General features: G+C 38.4%; 1 protein-coding gene across 4 annotated transcripts in view; it reads right to left on the reverse strand.

Annotated features, from left to right (window-relative positions):
- Positions 1 to 6,139: 6,139 nt before the first annotated feature.
- Positions 6,140 to 21,762, reverse strand: part of LOC137190848 (programmed cell death 1 ligand 1-like) — a 68,497-nt gene continuing 52,874 nt past the window's right edge. The window contains exons 1-4 of one of the 4 annotated variants that reach the window (XM_067600534.1): positions 10,954 to 12,028; positions 8,882 to 8,937; positions 8,195 to 8,554; positions 6,140 to 8,061 (exon numbers count right to left, since the gene is read on the reverse strand). In XM_067600534.1, the coding sequence (XP_067456635.1) occupies positions 7,850 to 8,061; positions 8,195 to 8,554; positions 8,882 to 8,930 (621 nt within the window). In that variant the 5' untranslated portion in view covers positions 8,931 to 8,937; positions 10,954 to 12,028 and the 3' untranslated portion in view covers positions 6,140 to 7,849. Of the gene's footprint in view, positions 8,062 to 8,194; positions 8,555 to 8,881; positions 8,938 to 10,854; positions 12,029 to 21,762 lie in introns of those variants that run through there. The other 3 variants (XM_067600532.1, XM_067600531.1, XR_010930306.1) reach the window with 3 other exon arrangements.

Consider the following 21,762-nt stretch of genomic DNA (forward strand, 5'->3'; position numbering starts at 1 on the left):
AATATTTACTTGTGTCTCTGACCTTAAGACCGTCTTGCATTGTGATCACACCAGTACAAGAGCCACTGATCCTTTCATACGATACACATGTGACCTTTCCAACATGTGCTGTATATGCTGCCACCGCACCTTGTTATTGTACAGTATCTTATCAGATAAACCGATTTAATCTCACCTAATTAGTTTATAACCGGATACGAATTGAGTGAATGCCACACCAGCACCACTAAACCTCCATAATGTCATGGCATTTAATTGAAATGTTTTACTGATTGTACTGATCGACAGACAGGATGAGACCAAGACCTTTTGAGACATACCACAGCAGCATATAATGCTTCAGACAGACAGGTTCAGGCCAGGTTTGAGGTTGAATTAGACTACGTACAGTCTGACACAGTGGAATGTTTCTTATGTGGTTTGTTTGATATCTACCCCGTGTTTGGTGAAAACTTCTCCGCTGGGAACATGACAAACACTTCACGAGTGAAGTCAGCAAAGGACAGGGCTTGTGTTTGCTGTCAACACACACACTAATGTACTCCCCCTGTGATCACGCTGTGCACGTAACACACACACACAAAGGAGAAGCAAGAGAATAGACTGCATTCTTTAGGAGACAAAGACCCTTTGTTTCCTGGTTAAGCAATTGTCACTGGTCTCACGTCAAATGTCTCATTAACCCCCTCTAGTGGTTAAAACCATCCTGGGATCCACACTGACAAATTTTAAAAGAATTCCATCTATGTATTTCCTCATTTTAGTGAATGAGGAAGACGGTGGCCTATATCTAAGTTAGACGTCCGGTTTCCAGTGTGACAAGGCTTGTGAGAGGAAACAATGCCCACATCCGTGACCATGATTAGAGAATAGGGATGTGGAAATGACAGTGCTGTGGAAATTTGTGATCATTTATCAAAAGTTTTTTTTTAAAAAAAAAAGGAGAACAGAGGAGAAACAGAGCCTTTGTTGATGATTTGGTTTTGTCCCCAGAGACTCGTCTTTGAATACGAAGGGAGAGCCCCACAGACTTCCTGTTAAACTGGGATAACATAACACCGACTCGCTGCCTCCGCTTTAAATTCAAATTTAAATTTGTTTTATCGGCATGACCATGAAACACGAGCACAGTAGCACCAAAGACGGTTGTACATGTACAAGGTTTTGAATGTCAAAGTATTCCAACATAGTTTCTAAAAAAGGAAAAAATACTAATTGTTGCACACAAGACTAACAGGCTCATAGTGACAATGCACACTAATGTCTGGCAGGTTCAGCATCTTAGTTTAGCATGTTAACATTCCTACGCTAATTAGAACTGGACACAAAACCCAGCTGAGACTGATGTGAATGTCAGTCCTTTTGCAGGTATATGGTCATAAACCATAAGGTCTTTGGGACCTTGAATATCTGCAGCAAAACTCACAACTGTCAATGTATTTCACTTTAAACCGCAACATCATGGTGCAGAAAAAGTCAGGAGATCACCAAATTCATTAGGAGTCATTGTCTGGGGGACATATCTGTACAAACTTTCATGGCGATCCATCCAAAGGTTTGAGTTTAAGTTTAAGTGTGGGTCAAAGCAGCAGATCGACTGGTTAATCAACAGACAGACCAACATTATCACCTGTAGAGCTGCTAGTGTGGCTAAAAATAGCCTCTTTCATGGAGAATATTTTGACCAGTAGGAAGAGCACAGGTGTAAATAATAAAATGAATGATGTCTGAATTGCATTTAGCTGCTGCTCGCAGATTAATATCATCATTAATGTTATTAGTAACAGTCAAACCATCAGCTGTGAAAAGGATCTATAAAAACATACAAAACAATAGATGTGATAAGATGAGAAGAGATAAATGCAAAGATGAAAGATGAATCAGACTTTGAAAGAACTCAGTTTCATGTGTGGTGTCACTGGTTTCCCCTCAAGCTGTGACATGGTCTGACAGGTTTCCTTCCCCAAGTAATTTGTTTTGGTGTGAGAGTGTGTCGGATTCTCGTATTTTACTTATTTCAGTAAATTAAAATGTGGCTCTCACGTCTCTCTACGAGCTGCAGTAAAGCAGGAAGTGATGCTCTGTCTCTACTGTAACTCTTGTTGCTGGCAGATCTGTTTCTATCTGTTTTTTTTCTGTGCTGCCAAGTTATTCTGTGGTCACTGTCTGTATTTAGTTCATGTCTCCGGTCACTCTAGATAATCTGTCACTCACTCTTGTCTTTACAAGACTGAGCAGCATAGAAATTAACTTTCGTTTTAGTGTCAGCAGCCATAGTTAATATGCTTCTCTGTCTGTCCTCTGTCCAGCTCTCGCACTTCCTCCTCCGTATTTGGTTACTGAGTCATTAACTGGAAACACCCACACACACACACGCACACACACACACACACACACACATTTTCTATTGCAAACTTCCATTGATCACTAACCTATGGGAAGTTTTAAGTACTGATCAACTTGTTCTAGACTGAATGTTAACAAGAGAAAATGGATTAAATTCAGTATTTTTATTTTTTATTTTTGAGTCAAACCAAAAACAAAAGCAAGAGAAAGCTGAGCTTGAAGGGGAACAACATATTTCATCACAATATCACTTTGATTACACCACTTCTATAAAACAATGTCGATTTTATGGACTTTACTTACAATAATGCTCAAAACATTTATTTCTTTACCTCACAATATATTACTTTCTGACACAATTCAACCTCTTAAACTCAGAGACGGTGACTCACAGGTGGGTCAGTGCATTTTTTCCAAACACGTGTTGCATGACCAAACGTTGTTCAAACCTACAGGACTTTGTTTTAAATCGTAGTCAAGGTTTCAAAGTTTGCATAGATTCAAGAATAAGAAGAAGTAAAGCTGCATCGGAGAAAAAACAATGTGAAATGATGCACATGAAGTGTCACATCAAGCAGTGGCTTATGTTGTCACACAGTTTCACAAAATTTAAGAGGAAATTTAAGAGGAAATCAAGAGTTTAAAAGGTCAGTTTACGCAAATCAGACACACCAAAAACACATTTTTTCCCTTCTGCACACTGGTGTCAGGAAATTCAGATATTTTTAGTTTTACATGCTGAGATTTTCAGGTATTTGCATGTTCTGAAAATGTCTTTAAAGACACATGTTTGTGGTAATAATAAGAACTTTATTGATACCAGCAGGGAAATCTTGCAATGTTGATAATCCCCAAACCTGACTGTAAACAGTTCTCATGTGGGATATCTTTTCCAGCAGAAGTAGTTCCAACAAAAACTGTCCAGTGTGAGGTCTGAGGATCATCCAGGGTAACTGGGGCAGCCTCTGCGGCAGGCACCATCGCTTTTGAGATTTTCTTATAAATTACGTTGGTATTGAGATGGAAATCTTAGACACAGATGAGTCATAACCTTAGTGGGTAAAACTGAAACTTTCTACGCGGTGACAGTATATGTGAAGCCCACAGCGTATGATTCATATCATTTTCGACCACTTGGCATTTGTATTTGTTATGTTTCTCCACTTATTTCAGGTTTTCCTGTTGCTGTAATTTGAAACCCATTGCTATGTCTTTTTGTGACTTGAGTAAACTAACCCTTTATATATATATATCACTCATTATATAACCCTTTATATATACCCATCATTCACATATAAAGGCTGCAGGTGCAATAGATCACATCAGGAGATAGAAAAGGAATGTGCAGACTTGCAAAAACTGAGCCATTAAGTGTTTATATTACACTATGTGCAACACCAGCAGTGTGAGAACTCAGATGTTTTTCAGTTCACACTCATATCAGATTATGTGGATTAAAGCTATTGTTACGAAACGAAAAGGAATGACTTTTGTGTTGGATGAACACACCTGTGTCGGTTTTTGTTACGTGTATCCCTGCTGTGCAGAGAGAAGGATACGTAGGAGCAGAATGCAGTCAGGTAGCGTTTCTGTAATGCCACAGCATTTGTCAAACATGAAAGACATGAATGGCATTTTTTCGTTTTGTATGTTTTAGGGTTTGGTCATGGGCGTAAGCAAACTAATCTGCAACCAAAGTCGGAGAACACATACTGTACTTCTGTCAAGTTTGCACAATTCTCTTAATTGATAATTACATAAACAGACATCTGTCTTTATTATTCTCATGACAAGTTGACACAATTTTATTGAAAAGAACCAGAAGAAGTTAACCAGTACCACTTTGTAAATTATCAATATTTTTAACAACATTATAGATTTATAATGAGCTCATTATTGCTCATTGCATGTGTTGTTTTGCTCATGCAACCCTTTGGCTCATTTTTAGCCCAAGTGCCAAACACTGGAGGGCATTGTACAGTCAAAACACAGAGTTGCCTGTTTGAAGGCAATGATTTCATAAGAACATGAGAGCAGATGTATTTAGATTGTTCGTGTCTACATGCTGCCATCTAGTGGCAGAAGTGGAGATTCGTGTTACTGGGCTGTGAGCACTTCCAACTATGGGGTGTTTTTTTGTGCCAAGGATGATAAAATGGAAATGCAGTGCAATGGGAATCAGATTACAGATACTGAAAAGGAAAAAGGCAGTGTAATCTGAAATTAAAATGGAGAGATTAAGAGTTACAATATCAAAATAATGGTGTTGCAAGAAAGAACTCTGTCCAGACGTTTTCACAGTGGGAGGTGGGCCTCCTCAGGAGGGCCCCAGATAGTTTCAGGGGAGCCCTTTTTCCAAGATTTGTCTGAGGGGAGGCCCAGAGTCTCAGACTTTGAAAACCCCTGGTCTAGACTATACCTGTTAAGTCATGCTGCGAGCTCTGTACATCATATTTTTTATTTAACAAATTGTATATTTACACACAAAAATGGATCACTCCATATTATATTATATTGCAAGATAGTCAGTTATTACTCTCAAATTAAGCCTTACCTGGTATTATGCAATTAAATTGTTCTCTCTGAGTTTAGACTCTAAATAGACAGTGACTTTTATTAATTTTGTGTGTTTGTATGTTTTTTTTGTGTCTTTCTAAGCTGGTGAATGGAGGAGAGTGTAAGTGAGAGAATGAGACAGAGACAGAAGCTGCGGATGTGGTCATGTTGAAATATAAAGGTAAAGTGTGTGTTTACCTTTTTATCATCTACAGGATGATAGGGGCAATCCGGGGGGACCATATAATAAAGAGAGTGTTCCCAAGTTACCAGAGGGTTACATAGACTCAGACTCCTTCAGGAAGTGGTTCTCTCTATTCATTCCCTTAACATTCATCTAATTTTCATTTTTTCTTACGTCCAACATTGCCTGTAAAAAGTCCAAACCATCTAATGTGTTTCCAACACTCACCAGCTTCTACTATTTATTCTCTTCCCTGTTTTCCTTACGTTCAGGGAGTCATTGGATCCTGTTTTCTAAATATATTTATAACTGCTCAGAGAAATATTGCTGCCTTGACCAGCATAATCCATAAATGTGATCAGGACATGTATCACATTTATTAATAAAGTCACTTTATAATGCAGCAAATATTTGTTTAATAGGAGCTGTTTTCACTTTATACTTACTGCACTTTTTGACAGCAGGTGGCAGTAAAGAGGCAAAACAAAATCCTATGATTTCCCCCCAAACACACATGATTTCTTCACACTAAAATGTAGACTGGTCAACATGGAACAATATCAAACAGGTCCACCACAAATACTTTTCCCAAACTGATATAACACATTAATTATGTCTCTAGTCTCTACTTGCATGTACACAGTCCTTTCTATTGCTCTGACTGTGTGTTGTAGAGCTCTGGTCAGGGTGGACAGAGAGCAGTTGCTGGCTGAAAACAGCAAGATCCTGCAGCAACAGCCAGGACCCAAACAGCAAGGTCCCCAGTCACCTCCTGAACCTCACATGGAGGCTCTCTCCCTCCCCAGCCACAGAGGACTGTCCCCCATGGCTGCTCCTACCACCAACTCTCCTCCATCATCTGTCTCTCAGCTCCCTCTTCACCCTCCCACAGTCGGCTGCCTGCCTGCACACACTCCCCTGTCAAAGTATTAACATAGACAGTAAAGTTATAGATGTTTTTTATATTCCACCCTTGCATTACAGGGAATTACAGCACTGATTTCTTGCATTTATTTCACTCTTTTGTTGAATCACACAATGTCATTTTATTCAAAAAAGCTTTTGAAATGACATGTGAACAGGGATTTTACCTGAAATGTCTGAAATGAAACAGTTGACAACATACAGTATTTCTAATTCATCTCTTTAAAAAAAAACCTTTCAAAAAAGTCCAGTAGGTGGCAGTATTGTGTTAAAAACAAAATTAACACCTCCTGTCTGCAATGACTTTATTATATACTGTCAATGATTGTACACATATAAAACTTGCATTTCTGATAAAAAAGGATGTGTCTACAATTTCTTTATATAGTAATCTAACATAAAGACATTCATTTCTTGTTTGTTTTTTATGTTTTGGATCCTCTTTTTTCAATGTGTCTGTGCAGGTCAGTATCCAAGCAGATTTGTGAACAAGAAACTTACTTTTCCACTGTAAACACTAAAAAAAAAATCTATAATGGTTATATTTTACAATTCAACACCAGTGATGTTTTATGGATGACACTTAGTGTGCACAAAGTCTGATATAATTTGTTTACAAATAAAAAAACGGAAGATATTGTGAGATTGATGAATGGGTGAATTTGGACTATTAACTTCTACACTGTGATTCAAAAGTATTTAATCTGTGATACAAGGAGTAAACTGCTTTGCCTGACACTATTCATTTACAGCTTGGAACACATTTGAAGTCATTTTCAGTCCATCCACAAAGCACTTTCACCAGTGTTGTAGTTTGAGATATTAAACAGAGAAATTGCTGGTTTCTGTTATTCTAAGCAAATATCACAGACAAAACACATAACAGCAGCAGATTTCTGTGATACATCTGTTATGTTTCAATGAGCCTAAAGGTGTAAATGAGCACACAACTGTAACCTGCAGCCAGGTGAGGATCTCTAAACAAGATGAGCTGACTTCCAGTGAAGAGCTCCCTCTGCTGGTCTTTATCCTTAATACCAGTGTTTCCAGTTCAAAGGTTTTCTCTCAAACATACATGTGAAAGACTGATAATCAATAACAGACAGTAAATAAGAGCTCACTGTAACAGACAGGATTAAAAACAGCAACAGTGAATCTCAGTTTCAATTACACATTACAATAAAACAACAAAGATCAATGTTGAGAAGTTAAAGATATAAATTCTGGAAAGAAGGTCAGAACTCACAGTTTTACAGTTTTCATGACGTTAGACGATCAACAAACATGAATTAAAGATTGTTGTGGTCATTATAAACAAACGCATCACTTCCTGTGTGGCACTAGTTTAACACCAGTGTTCATAACACATGAGAACAAGCAGTTCTGAAGGGTCTTAACCTGAATACTTCATTACAACCTTCAAGCACACGATAGACAAGATATAAATGTTAATGCTATATTTCATTTGAAAATATATCATACAGATGAGGTGGTTTATGAGGTAGACATGCTTCTCAGCATAATTTCAATAAAGTGAACAAAGTGCACATTTCAGATCTAACAAAGTTTAACGAGGAGTCCTGATATCAAAATGATAAACAAGGTAAAGATCAAGAATGTTGTTTCCTCCATCAAGTCTGTTATTGTTGTATATCAGTGGTTCATTATGGCTCTGATACCATGGCCACTTACTGGAGAAAATAAAGGCAGGATGTGTTTCAATCATTATTAGTTTTTACAGTTTGTAATTTATGTGTGTGAAGCATCAAGGTTGTTGCTATGGTTACCTGCTAGCCAATGGGAAACTTGTATGTTCTGTGTCTTTGGTATAAAAGTGAATCAAACTCTTTCCTCTGATCCATCTGCTGAGCTGCAAGTTTTCTGAAATCCACCACTGGACCGAGTATAAATCTTGTTTAACAGGCAGAGAGTGAATGAATAAACAGCCAGTACAGATATAGCTGCTGCTGTCAGTCCCAGTACACAGTAGAGGCCGATCCTTTCCCGACTCGCTGTGTTTGGTGTCTCAGGTTCAGGCCAATCCCTCGCTGCTGTAAAGACACCAAACACATCTGTGTCATTCATGTGAAGAAACAACATTTCACTAAAGAAAACTAAATAACCACAACACATTAAGTTGGAACATATTTCATAGTTCTGCTGAGTTTTACTGAATCATCTTACCAGTGACATTGAGCCGGCCTTTTCCTCTGTTCCAACCATAATCTGTTTTCACTTCACACTGATACAGACCTGAGTCATCAGTCCTGAGTCTGGACACATGAAGTCTGATTCGTCCTTCTCTGAGGGCGTCTTTGTCACACTGAACTCGTCCTGCAAACTGTCCATCCTGAAACTCTGAGTCCTCAACACCCTCATATAGATGATACAGGACCAAGGGTTTAACATCAGTTAACAGTTGACAATTAATTATAAGTACGGTGGAGGAATTGTCAGTTTTGGTTGTAAACATCCATTCCAGTGTGATGTTGTGGTTCTCCTCTGCCTGGTAGGAGGTCTCTGTGACGTTCAATACAAATGTTCCTGTTGAGGAGACAGAGAGGGAAAGTGAGGACCAGACAAACTAAGAACTTTAACATTTGAGCCCTTAAACTCCACCTATATATATTTAGAAATACAGCTAAGTGTTTAAAGATACAAGAGTATAAAAAGGTAATGCATGATGCCAATAATTAATACAATCTAATCAATAACTGAAGATAGAGGATCTTCCCAACTGTCATCTACCAGCTTTAATAGTTCTAATGTTTTCACTGACATATTTTAAAATGGAAGTCATAAAATATGTTTGTGAGGCTGAAGGTTTATTCTGTTGTTCATCTTTATGTCAAACTGAAGGTTTAAACTAACCACAGACACAGGAGGTCAGGCTGATGAGCAGAAGGATCCTGCAGATCATCTTCTCCCTGTGAGAGGAGACAGAGGAGAGGAGTCATCAACACATGAGGTCAAAGTTCAGTCATCACACTTGTGAAAAGATAAGTCAGGTTTCATTCATGCATCACAACATGTGCTCATGTTCATCTTCCTTATTATACATGACTGAGCAAAGGACTTTTAGTCAGATCTCAGTCAGTCTACAGTTTGTTCTTCTATGAATTCAGTTCAAGTAACATGTTTTTAAAGCCTTTCTCAGGTGTCTGTGTGCAGTAATGTAACTGTGCTACAAGATGCTGCAGGTTAAGTTGATTACAATATCTGAAGGTGCAGTTAATATTTCAGGGTTCTTCGTGTGGTAGGGAGCACTAGGAAACACTTCCCCCAAACTGATCTTGAACGCAGCCCTTGTCTGTTCACTTGCCCATCCCTTCCTATCAATCAGGTTCTGATTATTGTTGATTGTTGATTATTGTTTTAGCTTCCTTGCTAGTGCTCCCTGAGTCTTACCTTTGTGTACCACAGTGGTAAGTAGGGCCTGGACAACTATTGATTATATTGTGTATGAACAGGGCTGTACAGAGACCTTTAGAGGGGCAGGTGCTCAAACACCAAACCACCAACATAATTTACAGCATGATCTGCTGAATTATAGCAACACATATTCAAACACAACGTAACATGAAATCTTACAACAAACCAAATCAAACTACATCATTGTTCCCCACCTGATGAAATCACGAATGGTCAAGATGCTGTGACTGCATGGTGAGTATACAGCAACACCTCTAAGCTCTCCTCAGTGTAGCCTGACATCCCATTTACCAGCCTCAGCACATCAGGGTGGACATTTATTGAACACCTGAACAGTATTTCTCACTAAATATAAAGTAAATCCTACTTAAGTCTAAACTTGTCTCATATTTTTATGTCTCTTACACTTAAAGAGTGTGTGTGTGTGTGTGTGTGTGTGTGTGTGGCGACATTCTCTGCAGGCTGGACGATATATATATGTTCAGACGCAAAAAAACAACAACTCATTTGGTCTTTGCAAACAGAAATTATGTACGTGTTTATTTGCATATAGAGCGGAGAAGTGAGATCTGATCACAAGCAGTCACTCAAGACGCATCAATGCCAGGTGTAAACTGTCTCTCTTTCTCCTTAAACTTTTTCTTTTTCTTGTTTCTTTAATCACTAATTTTCTTTTCAGACACATTTACCAGTTGTTTTATGTGATTTAATACTGTAGTTGTTGGGGGTAGGTGGACGGAGTTCCCAGCATGTGAGACATTGTGTTTACGGACATAAGTTTAGGTAAATTGTGTTCTAAATCACCACAGATGTTATCTGGTACACAGTGATTAGTGTTACTGTTCTCCACACTAACTCTATGATATTTCTAGTAGTTAACAGTTTGCTGTTATGGAATGAAGCATTTTACACCATGAGTGAAGTTGTGTGCGCGGTTTCGTAATCCTCTCCGGACCCTGCCCTTTAACATCACTTGACACCGAAAAAGCGAGTGTTTACATAACGGACTGTACCCTATTTAGTATTTCCGGTGTGGCCACCGGAAGTGGCGTGGAGCGCTCCACGCTCACGCTCACGCTCCACGCTCAACAAATAAACACTGTTTCCCAATCAATGACATTTGTGCGTAACAGATTCAAATAACATGCTGAAGAAGTAACGACAAGAAGTGTACATTCTCTACTTATTATGTGCAAGCATACGGTAATATAAACCAAACACGACTAATATTAATTCTACACATACCTCTAGCAACGCATACAGTAAACACAAACGTTTTACGTGAGGGAAAGAATAGCGATAATGCACTGCAGTTTCATTAATAAACCAAATTTCTCAATATTAATGCTAATCGTTAGATTGAGACATGAAAACATCAACCATTGGAAAAAGTAAAATTAAATTTGTCTTACCCGAGAGTTTTGCCCCACTTTTCTGTACAAATAATCCAACACTTCATTAAAATCCAGGAATTGACCGGAGGCCTGTACTACGAAACAAGTTCAACATACCCAGGATATCTTTTCGTTACCTGGCTCCACTGAACTTAACATTGACCGTCCAGAAAACCAGAACTACGAAGCCGGTTATCAAGCTGCTCAGTCAACTCTGGGTTCTCCAGCTGCGAGCGCGTTCATGTGAAAGAGGCGGGGTTTTTAATCACGAGCGACGTCATCAGAGTCAGTAAAGAGAGAGTAAAGAGTGGAAAAGTAGTTAATAACTGACGAGTCTATCTGAATGAAATGTTGCATTTATGATCATAGGAGCCAATTAACACTAGATCAGGTTGTTGTTCTGATAAAAGACAATATTTCGTTTTTATTTCCAGTTATCATCACACAGTTGTCTCATGTTATTCTGAGCTGCAGTGATGAATCAGAGTGTAAAATCATCCACACTGTCAACTGTCACTCCGGGGATAAAAGAAACTTTATACTATTAAAATGCAGCTAAAATCATCATAATGTGAATAGTGTCGCAAACGATCTCTCTGTTTGTTAGAAGCTCTGTTTTAAAACCAGAGTGGAAATAGAAAGTCTAGAGCAATAAAATGTTTCCACTGACCTATAGAGATATATAGATATATATATTTGCTCTTTTTTACTCGTCACTTTATTGTAAACTCAGGACTTTTGTCCATGTCGAGATCTTGTAGGAATGATGACTCTTTTTTCCAGTCATCTGATTGGTCAGTGGTCAGAGTGTTGACCGGTTGTGATCCGATCCTCTGAAGTTAACCTGCTCCGGAACATTTGAGCTGTTCAGCGTCAGTTACCATGGTGATGGACCCGGTAAAAAGTGAAAAACTAAAACAGCGTTTAAGGACTGAAAACCCAAAGTTAAACCTGAAGTTGCCTCCCTGACACCAAATCCTGCTTCCTGCTGGTGAATGGAGGAGAGTGTAAGTGAGAGAATGAGACAGAGACAGAAGCTGCGGATGTGGTCATGTTGAAATATAAAGGTAAAGTGTGTGTTTACCTTTTTATCATCTACAGGATGATAGGGGCAATCCGGGGGAACCATATAATAAAGAGAGTGTTCCCAAGTTACCAGAGGGTTACATAGACTCAGACTCCTTCAGGAAGTGGTTCTCTCTATTCATTCCCTTAACTCTCATCTAATTTTCATTCTTTCTTACGTCCAACATTGCCTGTAAAAAGTCCAAAACCATCTAATGCGTTTCCAACACTCACCAGCTTCTACTATTTATTCTCTTCCCTGTTTTCCTTACGTTCAGGGAGTCATTGGATCCTGTTTTCTAAATATATTCATAACTGCTCAGAGAAATATTGCTGCCTTGACCAGCATAATCCATAAATGTGATCAGGACATGTATCACATTTATTGATAAAGTCACTTTATAATGCAGCAAATTATTGTTTAATAGAAGCTGTTTCCTCTTAATAATTACTGCACTTTTTGACAGAACTATTGACACTTTTGACAGCAGGTGGCAGTAAAGAGGCAAAACAAAATCCTATGATTTTCCCCCAAACACGCATGATTTCTTCACACTAAAATGTAGACTGGTCAACATGGAACAATATCAAACAGGTCCAGACTCAAGACGCATCAATGCCAGGTGTAAACTGTTTCTCTCTCTCCTTAAACTTTTTCTTTTTCTTGTTTCTTTAACCACTAATTTTCTTTTCAGACACATTTACCAGTTGTTTTATGTGATTTAATACTGTAGTTGTTGGGGGTAGGTGGACGGAGTTCCCAGCATGTGAGACATTGTGTTTACGGACATAAGTTTAGGTAAATTGTGTTCTAAATCACCACAGATGTTATCTGGTACACAGTGATTAGTGTTACTGTTCTCCACACTAACTCTATGATATTTCTAGTAGTTAACAGTTTGCTGTTATGGAATGAAGCATTTTACACCATGAGTGAAGTTGTGTGCGCGGTTTCGTAATCCTCTCCGGACCCTGCCCTTTAACATCACTTGACACCGAAAAAGCGAGTGTTTACATAACGGACTGTACCCTATTTAGTATTTCCGGTGTGGCCACCGGAAGTGGCGTGGAGCGCTCCACGCTCACGCTCACGCTCCACGCTCAACAAATAAACACTGTTTCCCAATGAATGACATTTGTGCGTAACAGATTCAAATAACATGCTGAAGAAGTAACGACAAGAAGTGTACATTCTCTACTTATTATGTGCAAGCATACGGTAATATAAACCAAACACGACTAATATTAATTCTACACATACCTCTAGCAACGCATACAGTAAACACAAACGTTTTACGTGAGGGAAAGAATAGCGATAATGCACTGCAGTTTCATTAATAAACCAAATTTCTCAATATTAATGCTAATCGTTAGATTGAGACATGAAAACATCAACCATTGGAAAAAGTAAAATTAAATTTGTCTTACCCGAGAGTTTTGCCCCACTTTTCTGTACAAATAATCCAACACTTCATTAAAATCCAGGAATTGACCGGAGGCCTGTACTACGAAACAAGTTCAACATACCCAGGATATCTTTTCGTTACCTGGCTCCACTGAACTTAACATTGACCGTCCAGAAAACCAGAACTACGAAGCCGGTTATCAAGCTGCTCAGTCAACTCTGGGTTCTCCAGCTGCGAGCGCGTTCATGTGAAAGAGGCGGGGTTTTTAATCACGAGCGACGTCATCAGAGTCAGTAAAGAGAGAGTAAAGAGTGGAAAAGTAGTTAATAACTGACGAGTCTATCTGAATGAAATGTTGCATTTATGATCATAGGAGCCAATTAACACTAGATCAGGTTGTTGTTCTGATAAAAGACAATATTTCGTTTTTATTTCCAGTTATCATCACACAGTTGTCTCATGTTATTCTGAGCTGCAGTGATGAATCAGAGTGTAAAATCATCCACACTGTCAACTGTCACTCCGGGGATAAAAGAAACTTTATACTATTAAAATGCAGCTAAAATCATCATAATGTGAATAGTGTCGCAAACGATCTCTCTGTTTGTTAGAAGCTCTGTTTTAAAACCAGAGTGGAAATAGAAAGTCTAGAGCAATAAAATGTTTCCACTGACCTATAGAGATATATAGATATATATATTTGCTCTTTTTTACTCGTCACTTTATTGTAAACTCAGGACTTTTGTCCATGTCGAGATCTTGTAGGAATGATGACTCTTTTTTCCAGTCATCTGATTGGTCAGTGGTCAGAGTGTTGACCGGTTGTGATCCGATCCTCTGAAGTTAACCTGCTCCGGAACATTTGAGCTGTTCAGCGTCAGTTACCATGGTGATGGACCCGGTAAAAAGTGAAAAACTAAAACAGCGTTTAAGGACTGAAAACCCAAAGTTAAACCTGAAGTTGCCTCCCTGACACCAAATCCTGCTTCCTGCTGGTGAATGGAGGAGAGTGTAAGTGAGAGAATGAGACAGAGACAGAAGCTGCGGATGTGGTCATGTTGAAATATAAAGGTAAAGTGTGTGTTTACCTTTTTATCATCTACAGGATGATAGGGGCAATCCGGGGGAACCATATAATAAAGAGAGTGTTCCCAAGTTACCAGAGGGTTACATAGACTCAGACTCCTTCAGGAAGTGGTTCTCTCTATTCATTCCCTTAACTCTCATCTAATTTTCATTCTTTCTTACGTCCAACATTGCCTGTAAAAAGTCCAAAACCATCTAATGCGTTTCCAACACTCACCAGCTTCTACTATTTATTCTCTTCCCTGTTTTCCTTACGTTCAGGGAGTCATTGGATCCTGTTTTCTAAATATATTCATAACTGCTCAGAGAAATATTGCTGCCTTGACCAGCATAATCCATAAATGTGATCAGGACATGTATCACATTTATTGATAAAGTCACTTTATAATGCAGCAAATTATTGTTTAATAGAAGCTGTTTCCTCTTAATAATTACTGCACTTTTTGACAGAACTATTGACACTTTTGACAGCAGGTGGCAGTAAAGAGGCAAAACAAAATCCTATGATTTTCCCCCAAACACGCATGATTTCTTCACACTAAAATGTAGACTGGTCAACATGGAACAATATCAAACAGGTCCAGACTCAAGACGCATCAATGCCAGGTGTAAACTGTTTCTCTCTCTCCTTAAACTTTTTCTTTTTCTTGTTTCTTTAACCACTAATTTTCTTTTCAGACACATTTACCAGTTGTTTTATGTGATTTAATACTGTAGTTGTTGGGGGTAGGTGGACGGAGTTCCCAGCATGTGAGACATTGTGTTTACGGACATAAGTTTAGGTAAATTGTGTTCTAAATCACCACAGATGTTATCTGGTACACAGTGATTAGTGTTACTGTTCTCCACACTAACTCTATGATATTTCTAGTAGTTAACAGTTTGCTGTTATGGAATGAAGCATTTTACACCATGAGTGAAGTTGTGTGCGCGGTTTCGTAATCCTCTCCGGACCCTGCCCTTTAACATCACTTGACACCGAAAAAGCGAGTGTTTACATAACGGACTGTACCCTATTTAGTATTTCCGGTGTGGCCACCGGAAGTGGCGTGGAGCGCTCCACGCTCACGCTCACGCTCCACGCTCAACAAATAAACACTGTTTCCCAATGAATGACATTTGTGCGTAACAGATTCAAATAACATGCTGAAGAAGTAACGACAAGAAGTGTACATTCTCTACTTATTATGTGCAAGCATACGGTAATATAAACCAAACACGACTGTTGGGAATTCTGTACATTTAGAGACTTTTATTTTGAAATTACGATTCTTGTTTACACTTCCTTTCTTCGTTTTGCCGGCTTTCCCGGTGCAGAAGTCACTGACGATGTAAGTTGCAATATCGTAAGCTATAAGGTGCATGTAGCATGATAACTCTGTATTTCATGACATGGCATTGTCTAGGTTATGCTAAGTGTGTTCATTATTTGTTTAGTAATTAGCATGTTCGGAAACTAGCCTTGCTAGGCGCTAAGCTAATTTGTTAGCCTTGTTAGTTTGCTGTATGTATGTGAACACAGTTGATGTGGTTTCAGTCTGTGTTATTATAACGAGAGTGATTACTGCCCCAGTTTAGGTTAACATTCACCCTGAGAGGATTTAGATCTCATTTGATGACTTTAAATGTTAAATTAGTACTGGTCATCATTAGCCATGTAACAACAAATATGAACAGTGACAACTCAGAGACATTATGTGTATTTGTTTGTTCTTTATTTCAGAAACTGTAATGATCTGCACCACTAAGTTATACTACCTGTACCACTCTTACACTGCAAGTAAAGGAGTTAAACAACAATGATGACTCTGTGCTCTCTGACCGGAGCCCTGTAGTGGTCAATCACAACACAGACCAGCATCAGGGGGTCGAGTACCCAACACGACTAATATTAATTCTACACATACCTCTAGCAACGCATACAGTAAACACAAACGTTTTACGTGAGGGAAAGAATAGCGATAATGCACTGCAGTTTCATTAATAAACCAAATTTCTCAATATTAATGCTAATCGTTAGATTGAGACATGAAAACATCAACCATTGGAAAAAGTAAAATTAAATTTGTCTTACCCGAGAGTTTTGCCCCACTTTTCTGTACAAATAATCCAACACTTCATTAAAATCCAGGAATTGACCGGAGGCCTGTACTACGAAACAAGTTCAACATACCCAGGATATCTTTTCGTTACCTGGCTCCACTGAACTTAACATTGACCGTCCAGAAAACCAGAACTACGAAGCCGGTTATCAAGCTGCTCAGTCAACTCTGGGTTCTCCAGCTGCGAGCGCGTTCATGTGAAAGAGGCGGGGTTTTTAATCACGAGCGACGTCATCAGAGTCAGTAAAGAGAGAGTAAAGAGTGGAAAAGTAGTTAATAACTGACGAGTCTATCTGAATGAAATGTTGCATTTATGATCATAGGAGCCAATTAACACTAGATCAGGTTGTTGTTCTGATAAAAGACAATATTTCGTTTTTATTTCCAGTTATCATCACACAGTTGTCTCATGTTATTCTGAGCTGCAGTGATGAATCAGAGTGTAAAATCATCCACACTGTCAACTGTCACTCCGGGGATAAAAGAAACTTTATACTATTAAAATGCAGCTAAAATCATCATAATGTGAATAGTGTCGCAAACGATCTCTCTGTTTGTTAGAAGCTCTGTTTTAAAACCAGAGTGGAAATAGAAAGTCTAGAGCAATAAAATGTTTCCACTGACCTATAGAGATATATAGATATATATATTTGCTCTTTTTTACTCGTCACTTTATTGTAAACTCAGGACTTTTGTCCATGTCGAGATCTTGTAGGAATGATGACTCTTTTTTCCAGTCATCTGATTGGTCAGTGGTCAGAGTGTTGACCGGTTGTGATCCGATCCTCTGAAGTTAACCTGCTCCGGAACATTTGAGCTGTTCAGCGTCAGTTACCATGGTGATGGACCCGGTAAAAAGTGAAAAACTAAAACAGCGTTTAAGGACTGAAAACCCAAAGTTAAACCTGAAGTTGCCTCCCTGACACCAAATCCTGCTTCCTGCTGGTGAATGGAGGAGAGTGTAAGTGAGAGAATGAGACAGAGACAGAAGCTGCGGATGTGGTCATGTTGAAATATAAAGGTAAAGTGTGTGTTTACCTTTTTATCATCTACAGGATGATAGGGGCAATCCGGGGGAACCATATAATAAAGAGAGTGTTCCCAAGTTACCAGAGGGTTACATAGACTCAGACTCCTTCAGGAAGTGGTTCTCTCTATTCATTCCCTTAACACTCATCTAATTTTCATTCTTTCTTACGTCCAACATTGCCTGTAAAAAGTCCAAAACCATCTAATGCGTTTCCAACACTCACCAGCTTCTACTATTTATTCTCTTCCCTGTTTTCCTTACGTTCAGGGAGTCATTGGATCCTGTTTTCTAAATATATTCATAACTGCTCAGAGAAATATTGCTGCCTTGACCAGCATAATCCATAAATGTGATCAGGACATGTATCACATTTATTGATAAAGTCACTTTATAATGCAGCAAATTATTGTTTAATAGAAGCTGTTTCCTCTTAATAATTACTGCACTTTTTGACAGAACTATTGACACTTTTGACAGCAGGTGGCAGTAAAGAGGCAAAACAAAATCCTATGATTTTCCCCCAAACACGCATGATTTCTTCACACTAAAATGTAGACTGGTCAACATGGAACAATATCAAACAGGTCCAGACTCAAGACGCATCAATGCCAGGTGTAAACTGTTTCTCTCTCTCCTTAAACTTTTTCTTTTTCTTGTTTCTTTAACCACTAATTTTCTTTTCAGACACATTTACCAGTTGTTTTATTTGATTTAATACTGTAGTTGTTGGGGGTAGGTGGACGGAGTTCCCAGCATGTGAGACATTGTGTTTACGGACATAAGTTTAGGTAAATTGTGTTCTAAATCACCACAGATGTTATCTGGTACACAGTGATTAGTGTTACTGTTCTCCACACTAACTCTACGATGTTTCTACTAGTTAACAGTTTGCTGTTATGGAATAAAGCATCTTACACCATGAGTGTACGCTCTTCCTGTGTGCATGCTTTGCATTTCCTGGCTCGGGAAGTTCTTTCACACACGTTCAAATTAGCATATCCAGGTCCTTGATGTCATCTCCGAACAGGTTTAATGAAAGCTCCACAGTTGTGTAAGAGTAAAGAACACAGAAGGCAGAGGATTTTCTTTGTGTCCTACAGTTCACCCTTGTTCGCAAATTTCTGCAATAGTTTGCTTCTTCATGTCTCCAGATTTTCTGCACTTTACTCTGCTATTGTCACACTGTAAGTACTTTTTAATTTACTTTTTAAAACATGAAACATGCTTTTTACTGAAATGACTGACATTATAATTATTGTAGGGCCTATCTGATAATTTTGAAATAAACAAAAGCTGACTACATTTTTATATGATTTCTGTTATTATCATAATACCACAACTGTCTTTCAGGAGGTTCATACCGGTACTTTACCGAATAAACAAGAGTAGAGTAGAGAATATCCCAACACGGTGATGTTTCATGGAGTAATCCCGTCAATTCCTGGATTTTAATAAAATGTTGCATTATTTGCACAGAAACGTGAGGAAAAACTCTCGGGTGAGGCACGTTTCATTTTATTTTTGCCAAGAGGTGATATTTTCATGTCTCAACCCAACGATGAGCGTTAATATTGAGAGATTTGGTGTATAAAGTACACTCTGCAGTGTATCATCGCTGCTCTTTCTCTCATGTGAGCCGTGTTTGTTGACTTTGTGCATTTCTACAACGGTATTAAACTGCAACAAAGTTCGTTTATGTTATGCGTAAATACTCATTTAAGTGTAAGAGACAGATAAAAATATGAGACACGTTAAGACTTAAGTAGGATTTACTTTATATTTAGTGAGAAATACTGTTCAGGTGTTTAATAAATGTCCACCCTGATGGGCTGAGGCTGGTAAATGGGATGTCAGGCTACACTGAGGAGAGCTTAGAGGTGTTGCTGTATACTCACCATGCAGTCACAACAACCTAAACACACTCACACAGTAAACACATGAACCACTCATGTGTCTTAGTGTGTTTAACTACAACTATAACAGGGAAGAGACAATAAACTGGTAAAGAAATAAAACTACAGTTTACCAAACAAAGTAAGGATAGCAGTTGGTTCTAAAATGTGGAACAGTGTTAAATATGGCTGACACTTAGAACAAACCTAAAATTAGACAAAACAGCAGCAAGAGGAGACCAACAAGAGACATTTTACACATTAATATGGTCCTCCACCTTTATACACTGGCACATGCAGAGACAATATGCAGCATCAAATTATAATGTGTTTGACAAAACACAACGAAGTAGCAGCGAAAACTCTTCAGTAAAGCTAAAGTTTTTTAAATTGACATTAGTGTTGTTTTAAGCGTCCCATTTATCTAGTGCTGTTCCTTTACATGACAGTAATGTTAATGCAGTTTGATAGTTTGGATAGCTTGACTGCTTATGCATTCCCACTGTGTGTTTGTCCACAATTACTGTAATTATCACCATACGTGTTAAAGTTCTGCTTCATCCTCACTCAAATTTTTACATGGAAGACTTTTTACATTTCCTGAGTGAGTGAAGGAATCAGGAGAGAGGAGACAGAAGTGAGGAAGAATTGCAGGATGTAGTGGAGTTGAAAGAAAGAAAAACAGTTTACACCTGACATTGACATGTGTCTTGAGTGACTGCTTGTGATCAGATCTCACTTCTCCGCTCTATATGCAAATAAACACGTACATGATTTCTGTTTGCAAAGACCAAATGTGTTGTTGTTTTTAATCGGCGGGAGGACCGGGGGTCCAAAGCTGTGTTCCACTTGTTCAATAACAGGATGAACAAATATCTCGTCCTATTGATCTGCTCTAGCGCTGCGTTTGAACATGTAAGGGTGTTTCTGCAACTGCGGTCACTTTTGACTCTCCCAACATAAAAGAAATCAACCTCTATGAATTTTCATTTTAACCATCAGAGACTGTAATACATAGAAGCAGGTCCACAGAATTGCATATGGTCGTAAAGATTTTAATCTGGAACATGTTTATTTTTTATGTTTTTCATCACTTGTTCTTACAAAATGTCCTCACCACAACATTACTAAAACTGTCATTTTATACATTTTCCTTTTTTAATTTATATAAAATTTTAAGATATTTAAATTCGTTTTTGTCAAGCTTTGTGCATCAATGTAAATACTGATATAAAAAAATAATAATGTCATGGTTTTCTCTAAACCCTGGAAAATTAACTGTAACACTAAATGTCAATTGTCTTCATACACACAAAAAATAAAATATGTTACTTTTTATGACAGATATTGGAATTCTAATGTGTAAAAAGTCTCGCAGGTGTGGTCATTTTAGTCAGCTTTGGGGGAGCCGCCCCCCTGTTCCCATCTCATCGGGTTGCTGTCTGTAGCACTGCTAAATCCAACTAAACGTACATTTGTGCTTCGTGTTATTGTTTAGGTCGTGCATATTCGTACTGAGCGGACCATCACTTGGAGAGAGGAAACGTTATCTCAGAGCAAGAAATGGGGTAAGTCATTGGTTATAGTTCATTTTAAGTGGTGCTATCCAATGTTTGAATGGCAACATGAAAATTTTGTTTTTTGATTGAAATACTGTAAATAGATATGTTCAGTCCTGTTTGATAACATTAACAGTAAATACCACTTCCTCACCAACTGACTCTAACTCGCTTTTGTCCATGTGAAAGATTCACCATTTGGGTTTCAAATGTCTTAAAAACAGTTTTTGTACATTTTTGTAAATTTTTTTGAGTAACAAGCCTCACAAACAGGAACATCAATACATACAGTATTTGTTCATTATGAGTCGTGTGTTGTGGTTTTAAACAGGGAAGACACATTTCAGTTGAGGCTAACACCAAATTCCAGTAAAGGAAGTGGTGTGCTGTAAAGGTTGTGCTCAACGTGAAGGGTGTCATGGTGGGGGATAATTAGAAATTCTGTGATGCGAAGTTTCTGACGGGAAACTGAATGTGTCTCCAACAGGACAGCCCAGAAAAGCTTCACAGTACCGATCTCTCACATGAAAGGTAGGTTTCTGACAATTTACCAACTTAAAACTGGGTCCAATCTCAACCACCAGCCTTAGATTGAGTTTGTAATTTTGTCTTGACAGAGCAAATCTTCCTCTTTCTGCTGCTGTGCGCTCTTACACTCACTCAGTGCTTTCCAGTGACTGCAGGTCAGGGTACGTCCTCTCTTGTTTATGTCATTCTCTTCATCAAAAAAAAGATGTTTCCTTTCAGTTTATGTGAGTTACTTCATAGATGTATGATGTTACAGGT

This window comes from Thunnus thynnus, chromosome 10 (assembly GCF_963924715.1).
Source record: "Thunnus thynnus chromosome 10, fThuThy2.1, whole genome shotgun sequence".
NCBI lineage: Eukaryota > Metazoa > Chordata > Actinopteri > Scombriformes > Scombridae > Thunnus > Thunnus thynnus.